The 13310-nt window shown below is 44.8% G+C and overlaps 1 protein-coding gene across 5 annotated transcripts in view; it reads right to left on the bottom strand.

Annotated features, from left to right (window-relative positions):
• The window catches only part of TBC1D19 (TBC1 domain family member 19), a 90687-nt gene that overhangs the window by 26988 nt on the left and 50389 nt on the right, over positions 1–13310 (bottom strand). For 4 of the 5 annotated variants that reach the window (XM_081958912.1, XM_081958913.1, XM_081958914.1 and 1 more), the window contains 4 exons: positions 10690–10774; positions 8043–8087; positions 6390–6422; positions 3873–3982 (listed from right to left, as the gene is read on the bottom strand). In XM_081958912.1, coding sequence (XP_081815038.1) covers positions 3873–3982; positions 6390–6422; positions 8043–8087; positions 10690–10774 — 273 coding nt within the window. The remainder of the gene's footprint in view (positions 1–3872; positions 3983–6389; positions 6423–8042; positions 8088–10689; positions 10775–13310) is intronic. The other variant, XM_081958915.1, reaches the window with a different exon arrangement.

The raw sequence follows: 13310 nt of genomic DNA, 5'->3' as shown, positions 1-13310 counted from the left end.
GGGTGGGAGGGTTAGGCGATAGGCCACCGGGTTGATGATGGCCTCCACGAGGAACGGCTCAAGATACCGGTGGTCCAACTTCTTAGTTGGCCGGTGGGATGGAAGATGCCGCATGGACAGCCACACGCAATCTCCCACAGCCAACTCCACCACTGCATGTTGAGACTTATCTGTTACCCTTTTGTAGTCCTCCTTTGCCTGATTCAGATAGTGGTGCACCACTTGGTGGACTGCCTGGAGCTCAGAGAGGAAGTCCTGCGCTGGGGGACCGGAGAGTCCACTGGGGTGAGAGGGGAAAAGCGAGGGTGGTACCCGACGTTCTCCATGAAGGGCGTCGTCCGTGTGGAGGTATGCTACGAGTTGTTAAAAGCGAACTCCGCCACGGCTAGGTGCTCCGCCCAGTTGTTCTACTGCTGGTTCACAAAGCAGCGAAGGTACTGTTCCAGAATCCCAATCACCTTCTCTGTCCCCCCATCGGTTTCGGGACGGTGCGCCGAGGACAAACAAACCTGGACATCTAAAGCCGCCATCAGCCCTTTCCAGAACTGGGCCGTGAATTGTGTCCCACGATCTGATACAACCCGGTCAGATAGGCCGTGCAGCCGGAACACGTGCTGGATGAACATGTGGGCAGTGGCGCGGGCTGTCAGCAATCTCCGACAGGGGATGAAATGCGCCATCTTGGTGAGCATGTCCACCACTATAAGGACCATGGTAAAACCTGAAGACAGAGGCAGTTCCATCAAGAAGTCCATGGACACGGCCCCCCAGGGTCTGTCCGGGGTCGGCAATGGCTGCGACAAGCCTGGAGGAGCTCCCGTTGCTGACTTGGCCTGTCAACACTGCACACACGACGTGACGTACATCTGCACATTGTGTCGCAAGCGGGGCCACCAGAAAGTACGGGAGACCAGGTGCAATGTCTTGAAAAGGCCCAAATGTCCCGCTGCTGGAGTGTCATGACACTGGGAGAGAACCAGTCCACGGCGGGGCCTTGCGGGCACATAGAGCTGGTCCCAATACCTCAAAAGGTCATCGTCCAAAGGTTCACGGGGAAGCTGGCCCTCTGCCCTCTGTTGTTCCACCCACTCGTCGTCCTGCTGCGCATCCCGTATCAGAGACCATAAGTCCACGGGTTCATGAACTGCAGCAAAGGAGTTGACAGGTACAACAGTCTGGGGTGGAAATGAGTCTGCAGGGTCAGAGTACTTTGTAGCAAACGACGCATCCATAAAGTTCATGGTAGCCGAATCGACCAAGACATGGGTCGGAATTCCCTGCGGACTACCCAACAAGAGGATATGTGCTGCTAAGTTCATGTGCCTTGGCGGCCCGTCCACCTCTGTTTCGGCCTGCGCCCGACCTAAAATCTCCCTCAGATCGGGCTCCGCCCGTTTCTTGACCTGTTGTTCCAGAATTGAGGGGGAGGCCGCAGGCCGCGCAGCCCCCCTACCCTTCTTGGGGCAAGCCAAAGCCAGGTGTCCAGAATCCCCACAGTAGAAACACAACCCCCTGCATGCCGTCTGTCCATCTCCGTGGGCGACAAACGGGGTTTGGTGGCACCCAACTCCATGGGATCCTCCCGTGCAACTGTAGTCTCCTGAGGGACCAGCACCCTAGTGGTCTCCTGAGAAGCGCAGCGAGGCCTCCGGCTCTGCAGCCGGGCATCTATCCGGAGGCACAAGTGGACCAACGCGTCGAACGTCGGAGGCTTGTCCACCCTCACCAGCTCATCCTGCAAGTCATCTGACAGCCCGTCCTGAAAAGTGTTCATGAGGGCTGGCTCAAGGTGACTAAGCAGCCAGAATTCGCTGACATAATCCTGCAAGGAGCCACGGCCCTGCTGCAGCGACTTGAGTAGTCTAGTGGCTGTTTCCCCCTTAATGGGATCATCATACATCAGCCTGAGATGGTTACAAAAGCCCTGGAAATCATCCAGCAAAGGGCTAGGCTGAGATAGCAACGGAGTAGCCCAACGAGCTGCTGTGCCTGAGAGCAAGCTGATAATAAATCCCACCTTCGTCCGGTCGGTGGGAAAGTCCTCCGTTCTCAAGCTGATTAACAGCTGACATTGTCCCAAGAACGCTGCACACATAGCTTGTTTGCCATCAAACTTGTCTGGTGTAGCCACTGGGCATTTCCTCCTTGGCTGGGGGTGGAGGGGGGCAGGGTTAGCAGGTCCCAAAAGCTGAGAGACCTGACCAGCCAGCAAAACAATCTGTTGAGCCAACTGGGCATTCTCAGCCTGTAGTTGCTCCATTGCAGCTTAATGGAGCTTCGTTTGGGACAGGAATCAATCTGTTCTGACCTCCCTTCTCGTATACCAAAGCACTCCGAAACAAGGTCTCTGCAAGATGTTTTATTTACATACAGTTTAAACCTTGGCAGCAATCCAGCCTGCCGAGGTCCAGATAACACCTTGGCAGCAATCCAGCCTGCCGAGGTATGACACAGATTTGAGAGCGTCTCCAACTCTAATAATAAGTTGATTCCTGCAAAACAACTTTCGGAAAGTCCCTCTTTAAATAGCCTTCAGAGGAGCCTGATTAGGATCACCTGAGTCCAATCATCTCTTGTAAATGCGTAGCTGTTCTCTACGCCTATCAGCTCTCCATTGCCGGGCATCCAGAAACCACACCCTTGTCTCCTCCCCACTGCTCCAAGGAATGACGTCAGGAGCACACTCCCTTTGGCTTTCACCACTGCTCCATGCCTCAGGCACCGCCTGGTGGCCAACCAGCCTCTCTGATCCCTGCTCGGAGTCGGAACCCTGTCCAGGATCCTCCACATCCTCCAGAGCCGACTCATAGGGATCCTCGCTATTGGAGTCTGGTGGCAGCTCCAACGGCTCCTGCTGGGCCACAACACATCAGTTAATCTGTGTTTCATTGTCATTGTAAGTATGCATTATAAGCATGCAAGAAAATTCACAATCCCCATCCAAACAGCACCAAATTGCAAAAAGCTTATGCTTTTCACTTAAAAACCACTAGTATATAACAATATTTGGATAGCAGTTAGCATAAAATATCATAAAATCAATGGCCTATCCAAAAAATGTCATAAACGGTAAACCGTAAAGCATGCAGGACTTTTTCACACAGTTGTAGGCTTATTATCTGGGGAGGTCTTATTTTCGGGGAAACATGATAAATTTTAACTGTAGTCTTTAAGTCGCGGATTACCCATATTGCTTTATGTGAGATGCCAAAATTAAAACTCCAGGCTACCCTTGGGGAGACGGGGTTTCCTGCATTCCTTCCCAAGCCACTTGGTTGGCAAGAGGCAAGGGAGCTAGGAGAAGAAAGCACGGAGGATTAAATGAAGATTCTCCATGAGGGAATTTTGGGTGGGTTAACAGCTTCAGTTGGCCTGGATGGGCCACGGATGGCCAAGGACGTTTCCATTAAGCGATTTCTATTTTTTTTAAAAAAATTATGGGGTGTTATTCAGAGCATTGAAATTATGCATTACAAGCCAATCAGAGATGGTAGTCAGCCGGTTCTGACCGGTTCTGAAGAACCAGCAGCAGAAATTTTGAGTAGTTCGGAGAACCGGCAAATACCACCTGGCTGGCCCCGCCCCTGATCTATTTGCTGCCTCCCGAATCCCAGCTGATCGGCTGGGTCTTCTTTTGTTGCCCTGCACAGGAGAACGGAGCTGGAAAGCATATTAGTGGGGTAGGAAGGGAATGGGGATTTTGCAGTAACCTTCCCCTGCCACGCCCACCAAGCCACGCCCACCAAGCCACGCCCACCAAGCCATGCCCAAGCCACGCCCACCAAGCCACACCCACCAAGCCACACCCACCAAGCCACACCGATAGAACCTGTAGTAAAAAAATTTGAAACCCACCACTGAAGCCAACTTACAGAGGAGTGAGAAGAAATGGAGTGAAGTCTGAAGAAGTAACGCACGTATATTTCACGAAATATCTGATACAGCTTGGAGGGCTCATTGTACAGAAAACAAAGAGGAGCAACTGAAAATGTAAAAAAGAAACACTTGTTAGCAATGGAAAAATAATAACCTGTGCTGTATAATAATTTTAAACATTCAGGAAGATGAATTTCAATCGTGATAGCACGTAGACCTAAATGCTTTTACAGTGCTTTTACAGCCTTCTCTAAGCAATTTACAGAGTCAGTATAGTGTTGTGGCCCACCAGTGGAGCTGGCAGCAGATTCGGACAATGAGGTTGGGGAGGAACATGGGCCAGTCCTGGAGTCTGGGGAAGGCTCTAATGAGGGCTTTGTATCAGACACAGAGAGGGGGCCAGAGCCGTATGCCAGTTATCAGCTGCCTTCAGAGTCAGACATCAGTGAGGCAGATGAACAGCTGGAGCCTGTTCCCAGTGTGCGCATGCACAGAGTTGCCACATGAAGGGAACAGCTAAGGAACAAGGGTCGACTTGGGAGTAAGGCCACAGGTGGACGGTGAATGGCCCCTCCCATAAAGAATAAAAGAGGAGCGAAAGGGGAGGGGTGTTTGCAGGAGACAATTAATTCACTTAATTGGTTCGTGACTCTCCGATACTCCTCGCCAAGTTCTGCAGATATCAGCCTGTCTGTGGTCTGTGCCTGTAAATCCTCCTTTGAAAGACTTTGCTGGATGTGAAAGAGCATGCATTCTTCCCAAGTATTGTGGCGTCTGAAAGATATCAGCCTGGCCACTCTCCAAGTTTCCTAAAGGTTGGTAATTGTGAACTATCTTGAAAGACTGTGGGAGATTAAAGACTTTGCTGGAGAGGAATTCACTGTAAATTAAATAAAAGGGGTTTATTGGAACGAGGACTCGGCTTTGTGCTGCTGGGGAAGCCTAGGTCAGAACATATATTGCCCTCAACAATCTGGATCCTCATTTTACCCACCTCAGAAGGTTGAAAAGCAGAGTCAACCTTGAGCCAGTGGAATTCGAACTGCCAAATTGCTGGCAGCCAGCAGTCAGTGGAAGTACTGCTGACTGCAGTATTGCATTCTAACCACTGCGCGGCTCAGAGATGCTGAAATAAACTATAGTTGTGGAATAATAATGTCTCTTTTCCCTTAATATTCATTCAGATGCTGCTTACCGACACTGGGAAGAATTAAATAGCACCACATATAAACCATTGTGTATTACCAGTGACCAATGTCAAAGAATTGCCAGAAAGCCATAATTTAGGTGAATGAAGATCACCACATCGGTTGTGTAGATCTCACTATTTTCAGAAGCAGCTGTGTTGTTTTTGTGCGCTGGCAACTACTAAAAAAGTGGAAAGTGCATAAACGCTGCTAAGAATAGCACCTCCATGCAAATTCTGTCTTTTTTTTTTCCAAGCTCAGAAAAAGTGATCCATCTGAGTTTAGAATTTTAGAATCCAATCATTCTTTCATACATAAGGCTACTCCTCTTTTTTATTTTTGCTGTGCTGATGTAAAATATAGTTTCCCAATTTTGGGGCATTCTAAAAGTTTACAGTGTTGTTTCTTGATGTGCGTTTCTTCCAGGCAAATTATTTCTGTGCCAATTTCGGTAACTGTGTAAAAAAAAAAATATCTTCCTTCAGAAGGAGAATTTAATCCATTTATATTCAGTGAAAGGATCCCATTTCTTTTCTCCAATTTGCTCAGTTATATTTGGGGGTTGGTTTCCTAGTGATTCTTCTCTGTCTCTGTTCTTAGTCCCTCTTCTTCTTGGTCAGTGTTTTCTTTCTCTTTGTCTTCCTCTTCATTTTGTATCCCTGTACCTTCTGTTGTTATTTTCTCCCTGTTTTCTTTCCGGTTCCTTATCTTCTTGTGCACCTTGTTTCTCCCTTTAAAAATGCTTGCATGTCTCTCATAGAAATCCGCTGCGTTAAAAGGTAGAATCCAGTCGATATCTTCTAGAGTTCCAGTTAATTAGGATTCCCTCCGGAACCAGCCATCTAAAATTTATTCCTTTTTCATTAAGCTTTGTTGTCAAACATTGATATTGTCTTCTTAGATCTCTTTATCTTCCAGGGGATCTGTTTCAACACCATGATTTCCTTTTTTTTCTGTATTGTAGCCGTTCTTCGTTCACTTCCCTTCAATATTTCATCCTTTATTGTTCTCCTGACAAATCTAAGGTTCTCCAGGTTATTAAGTTGCAAGAGATCATATAGAGGGGGATCTGTTTTAACAACTGTAACAATTCACAGCCTCTACACAACCATCAATTGGACAGTTTAACACCAGGGGGCTCATATTCTGAATAGTAACAGGGAGGGTCAGACTCCACCCTGCAAGGGATTATGAGGTTGTTCAGAGAAGATGATTCTGAAACCATCAAGGTACTAAATAAACACCAACTTTCTATGGAGTTGACCTAGTTTAGTCACTGCCCATACAAGTGTCATGCAGTTTTTAATTTTAGTGAAAGCAACTTACCATACATTGAAAAGCCATGGAAAGGAATGACACCTAAAGAGAGAGAGAGAAAAAATATTCCACTTACTGTCCAAAGCATATAGGTTTTTAAAAATAGGAAACTTAAAAAAAATATATGGAGATTCTCAGTCATTCAGCTCATGGTTGTCCCAAAGATATGTTTTTTTCAAGAGGCAACTGGACTTTCTGGTTTATTTAAAAAAGACGTTTCACTTCTCATTCAAGAAGCTTCAGAAGACCTGAAGAAACTTCTTGGATGAGAAGCAAAACGTCTTCAAAAAAAACCCCCAGAGAGTCCAGTTGCCTCTTGAAAAAAAGCACTTTTGGGAAACTTGAAAACAAAAATTCCATAATTTTGAGCAAAACACCTCACTCACAGCATAAAATTCTGCCGCGGTAAGAGTTAGAATCAGGTTTAGATGCCATCTTCGAATAGAATGAATGAGGTGGAAAGGACCTTGGAGGTCTTTTAGTCCAGCCTCCTGCTCAAGCAGGAGAATAATTTGTTCTTTGTGGCAGCCCCTCAAATACTGGAATACTGCTATCATGTCACCCCTAATCCTTCTTTTTTTTAGACTAGCCAAACCCAAATCCTGCAGCCGTTCTTCATATGTTTTAGTCTCCAGGTCTTTATCTTAGTCACTCTTCTCTGAACTTTTTCCAAAGTCTCAACATATTTTTTGTAGTATGGTGACCCAAATCGGTTGCAGTATTCCAAGTGTGGTCTTACTAGGGTTTTACAAGACTTGTGATCTTCAACTCCCAGAAATCCCCAGCTAGCCATGCTACCTAGCCGTGTTCTTATTAGTAACCATTGCTGCCATTTTGTAGCTGAGAAATCCATAAACAGGGTTACGTTTCTTACCTGTGACCCTTTGGCTACGCATGATGGGATAACGTTGGGGCATTTATTGTGAATTATGTGGGTAGCAAGGTATCACTTTCTCTGGATGGATTACAGGGGATTCACTGCACGCAGCCTAAAGAATCTGAACACATTCGAGAACGTGTGCATTTGATCCTTGTTCTTCCTTGGCTAATTAAAGCAGCCACAAACTGCCTTATGACAAAATACTTTGTCAACAGGCTGAAGGGAGCATCATGTGCTGCTCTAGAGGAAGATCTATTTCTAGTCAACCTTTAGGAGGCTGAAGTGTAGTGAGATCTTTCTTTCTTAAGATCCCCACCATAACCAGTGTCAAGTTTGCTATTTCTCAGCAAATTACTTCGACATGCAGTCATCCTAGGCACCAGGAATTTTTGGATGAAAGGGATTATCTAGATCTATTTCAGCTTGGCTTGAAGCCTTGTTTAGAACAGCTTACATAATAATGATAATAATTTTTTTTTAAAGGCCGTTGCTCCTTTGTGACCTACAAGAAAAGACTGATGGGGAAGAAAAATCAAATAAATCCAGTAGCACCGGTTCCTTAATCCTCTGTGCCTACATCTCGGTGGCTGGGGAAAAAAAAACTTGGAATGCTTGAAAGCAAAAAAAAAAAAAAAAAGGGGGGGGGGGGTCTGCCAATTTTTTGAACAGTTGTTCTTTCTTTTCACCCAAAGGACGAAACGCCATTCAAAAGAATCCATTCTTAAAACTGGGTTTAGTTCCCCCTGTTCCCACTAGAGGGGGCAACAGTATAACATCTTTACCGTTTGGTGGATAAAACACAGCATATTGTTCCATTCCAAGCTTCCCTATACATAGGGGAGGGGGGGGGAACAGAAATAAAACAACAAGAATCAAATCAGCAGCAAGAGAACGCAAAGTTTTCCATCTGAAAAATGTAGACCCGTCACAATAACAAGAGGGACAAACAAGAGCAGGGCTCTTGACATCCCGGGCCGTGGGCCAAATGTGTCACGTGCTGGCCACACCCATGCCCGAAGGGGGGAAAAGTCCCTATACGTCATGTGACACTGCTGTGACAATATGAGTTTGACACCCCTGAACTAGAATGAAATTCAGAGGACAGGAAAATAATAACAAACATAACAATCCACCTAGAGCTGTAAATCACTGGCAGTCCTCAATGTATGACCACAATTGAGCCCAAAATTTATGTGTTAAGTGAGAAATTTGTTAAGTGAGTTTGGCCCCGTCTTTATGACCTTCCTCGCAGCGTTTGTTAAGTACATCACTAGACGGTCGTTAAGTGAATCCGGTTTCCCGGTTGACTTTGCTTGTCCAAAAGATCGCAAAAGGAGATTACATGACCCCCAGGATACTGCAACCGTCATAAATGTGAGTCAAGCATCCAAGTGTAAATCGTGAGACCATGGGGATGCTAAAATGGTCATAAGTGTGAAAAACGATCATCTCTTTTTTTTAAATGTTGTTATAACATTGGACAGTTACTAAATGAATTGTTGTAAATGGAGAACTACCTGTAAAACTATCCTTAAAGTAATGATCTAGAACAGGGGTTGGCAACCTGCGGCTCTGGAGCGGCATGTGGCTCTTTCATCTCTCTGCTGCGGCTCCCTGTTGCTCAAAATATGCATAACAACAGCCAATGTGCGACACCCGCTTGCATGCAGTTTACTGAGCTTTTCGACCCTTGGTAGGCCGATATATGCAGGGTTATCTTAATTTTAGATGTCAAAAGAGTTTTATGGCTCCTGGCATTTTCTTTTCTGAGGGAAGCGGGTCCAAATGGCTCTTTGAGCGTTTAAGGTTGCCGACCCCGATCTAGAATGAGAACCAGAAATGGATTCCAGCTATTATGCAACATGTGATATACTTGAATAGCAACCATTATAACAGGTTAAAGGTTTATTTCAAGCAATGATTTTTCCAGAAGAATATTGGGATGTATTAAATTTATTATCCTGCATACAGGTAAATTTTAAAGGACCACATCTATTGCAAAGTTCATCAGAAGCACATTTTTGGTCTTATTTTTCTACTCTGTTTTGAAAGAAATGTGTATCTGTACATTCTCTTAAATTTTAAAATGAGAGAAACGGTACTAAATGTTACAGATAGGTAAAAAGGCTCTTTTGGGGGGTTGGTTGTGCTCGTGAGTTGAGAACTGCCTGCAGACATCTTTTCCTCAACAGAAATAATTCAATAAGGCAATGATTTTCATCAGTTTTCATTTTTAAAAAAATGGAATACAAGCAAACACAAGGTTTACTCAATGTACCCATCAATCTTTTTCTTTGATTGTTGCTTCAGCAGCTGAATTACCGTATTTTACTGAGTATAAGATGCACCTTTCCCCCCCCCAAAAAAGAGGGTGAAAATCTGGATGCATCTTATACACTGAATACAGCATTTTTGGCCTACCGAAGTCCCGCCACCTTTGTAAAAATGGACATGCAGAGGGTTTGGGAGGCTTGCAAAGTGCTCCTGGGGGCTGGGGAGGGCAAAAATGAGCAAAACTGCCCCCCCCGCCCCCCCGAGTTCCCAGGAGCATTCTACAAGCCTCCCAAAGCCTCTGCAAGCCTTTTTTTTCCCCAAAAAACAGCCCATTTTTGCGAAAAATGGCTTGTTTGTTGCTTGTTTTTGCCTCCCCGCAGCCCCCAGGAGCACTCTACAAGCCTCCCAGAGTTCTGCATGGCCTTTTTTTTATTTTTGTAAAAAACGAGGCATGCAAAGTGTTTGGGAGTCCTGCAGAGAGCAAAAACTTTTTTTTTTAATTTACCTCTTCAAAATCATAGTGTGTCTTATACTCTGGTGCGTCTTATAGTCTGAAAAATATGGTACATAGAATAGATGTGTCAAACTCAAGGCCAGCAGGTCGGATCCAGCCTAGATCTGGCCTGCAGGCACATCCTGGGAACGAAGGATCAGCCCGCGATGCCTCTGCCAGTGAAAACGGAGCTCGCAAGGACCTCTGTTTTTGCTGACAGAGGGTTGCAGGAGGCCATCTCCGAAAATGGACCTAGGGAGCTTGTTTTTTCTGGCAGAGTGCTCAGACCACCACAAGCACCCCCCCCCTGACATGAGTGACGTCATGCTGGCCATGCCCACTCTGGCCAGACACACACACCGCCCCCCGAGGTCAAACAAAGCCCTCAATGAAATCAAGTTTGACACTCCTGACATAGAAGGCCAAAAAAAGGCCGAAACATTTTCCCTCTATAGGACTTACATACTCCCCCCTGCCAAAGATATTCATGAGATGCAAAGAAAAGGGTAATTAAATGCATTGGACGTCATGAACCAGAGAAGTCAAGGTCTGAACATTTCCCAATCCTTGTTCGGTTAAGACCATCAAGTAACATTTATAAAATATTCTGTCTCTTCAGCGCCTCTGTACGGCTCGGGTATATCAAATAAACCTGTCTTTACCTCGAATGAATGATCTGGGTGGGGTAGCACTATTGTACTCAAAGTGTTCCAACACTGAAGTGTCTCGGGAGAAGCAAAGCAACACCTGCGGGAAACACAAACTTATCAGAAAGTTCACTTTGAAGAATAAGTCCATTTTTAAATGAATATCGAAACAGACATTTCCCGCAAAGGTAAAAGTTTTACTGTACATTAAGGACAAGCAAAATGTTTAGATTAACCCCAGTGGTGGGATTCAAATAATTTAACAACTGGTTCTCTGCTCTAATGACCAGCTGCATAGGTGTGGCTCGGAGGTCATGTGACCGTGTGGGCGTGGCCAACTCAACATCACTTAGGTTGATGGGTTCTTCGCCTTAGCTGTTACAATATAATGAGGGTTAACCGGAGAGGCAGTTTCTGTAAGCAGAGCAATAAATTTTAGGCTAGAAACAACACCAGAATGTTTCCTTCCTGCCTTCCTTACAGGATTAGCCCTATAAAGTGGGAAAAAGCAAAAGATTTCTTCCAACAACCGGTTCTCCAAACTGCTTAGAAAGTTAACAACTGGTTCTCCCGAATAGGTACGAACTGGTTGAATCCCACCAGTGATTAACCCCCTCCAACTGAATTGATGGCTTATGCGTTCCTGAAAAAGCAACAGGTATGCCTCATCCTATTTGAACTTTTTAAAAATTAGTTTATTTATACATTTTCAATTTACATACAAAAGTGCTTGGTGAACAGTGCATTGTTTGGGTTAATATGCTTATGCAGCAATACTTTTCTAACTCCTAATGTCTACCTCTGTCATCCAACCATTTGTAAAACAAACCCCGTGTTTGAAAGTACTCTGAATCTCCCCTTTCTTTTATCTTTAATGTCAATCTGTTCATTTCTGCACAATCTATTTTTTTTAAATTACATCTTCTTCTCTAAGTGTATTCTCATTTTTCCAGTACTGTGCAAATACAATCCTTGCTTCTGTCAAAACATGTCGTATTTAATATATGTTCCAGGGGTGGTATTCACTTACTTTCCCTACCGGTGCGCAAATGTGAGTGTCCATGCGCTTTGGCTTGAAAACATGCCTAAATAAGATGGCATGGAGCTGGGGTGGGTGGGTGGGCGAGGGCGGGCCCACCGCAATTTCTACTACCAGTTCAGATGAACCGGTCCGAACCGGCTGAATGCCACTTCTGATATGTTCCCTTTATCGTACCTGGCTTATAATCTATATGCTGCTTCAACATTTTTTCTAGTCATGTATGTATTTTTGTCCAGTAATTCTTCCTATTTGGACTTTTAAGGAGTATTGTAAAAATAACCTCCAGTTTCCTAGTTTTTTTTAAGGCAGCGGTAGAGAAAACTCAAAACTGGATCGCTGGCAAGTGGTTATCTTCCAGACAATCTTTCTACCTATAAACTCAGAAACCTATACACACATGCCTGTTTCTTTTATTCTGCCTCCAGTAAATTTATTTCCATGAGTGATATTTCTAATGTGGGACGTGCTGCAGCTTATCTTTTTATTTTAAACAGAATTTTTCCAACGCCATGACAATGTTTCCCAATGTAGGGCCTGTGCGGAGGATACTTTTCTGCTTAATACTTGTATAAACAAAATATTCTGAAAATTGTATTTGTCAAAGAAAAGCAGAAATGTCTTGAAAATCCGTCTGGTCTTCTGATAAGAGGACAGAATAATTTTCTGCCAGAGATACGGGCTCACCTTCTTGAACAGCTTACTATTTTGCGGGTTAACATTTTTTCAGACGACAAAGTAACTTTATCTTAAATACACACTTTCAGCACTACTTATCAGCCCCCATGCTCCTATCCAAACTCTCTAGAATATACCACAGCCAGCAAAGTAGTAATAAACAGGAAAAATTAAAAACTAGTTTATAAAGACTCACATCAGCAGAAAAAGGAGAGAAAATTATGGATTTAAGCAAGTGTTCTCCTGTCTGCAATACAGATTGGGGCTGAAGGTAGAAATAATTTCCTATTTATTGGTATTATTTTTTTATTCCCATCCAACTAAGTTCAACCCTAGGAGACTGCCTGGAAATATCTCCACAAGGTGTTCTTGGCAAGTTTTTTTTCAGAAACAGTTTGCCATTCCCTGCTGTTGTGGCCCACCAGCAGAGCTGGCAACAGAGTCGGACAGTGAGGAGGTTGGGGAGGAGCATGGGCCAGTCCTGGGGGCTGGGGAAGGCTCAGATGAGGGCTCTGCGTAGGTAGCAGAGATGGGGCCGAGGCCGTCTGGGCAGTGATCAGAAGCCTATGGAGCTAGACAGCAGTGAGGCAGAGGAATGGCTGGAGCCTGTTCCCAGTGTGCGCATGTGCAGAGCTGCCAGAAGAAAAGAACAGCTGAGAAATCAGGGTCGACTTGGGAGTAAAGCCACATCCCATAGGAAATAAAATGGCCCCTCCCATAGGAAATAAAAGAGTGAAACAATTCAGGAAACAATTCTTTGTTCGGTCGTTAGAATCGTTTCAGGAGTACGAAGATCTGTCTGTGAATCTCAGAGACTCGGTGCCCCGTTTTTCCTTGCACAGCACTTCATTTGGAAAATATTTACATGGCTGTTTTCCAAGACAGATAAGGTCTGTAGTAATAAATATTCCTTTGAAAG

Source organism: Natrix helvetica (genome assembly GCF_964273705.1).
Source record: "Natrix helvetica genome assembly, chromosome: 7".
In the NCBI taxonomy this organism is placed as follows: Eukaryota; Metazoa; Chordata; class Lepidosauria; order Squamata; family Natricidae; genus Natrix; species Natrix helvetica.
Note: the sequence above shows the minus strand (reverse complement) of the source record. Positions and strands in the feature narration are given on the sequence as shown.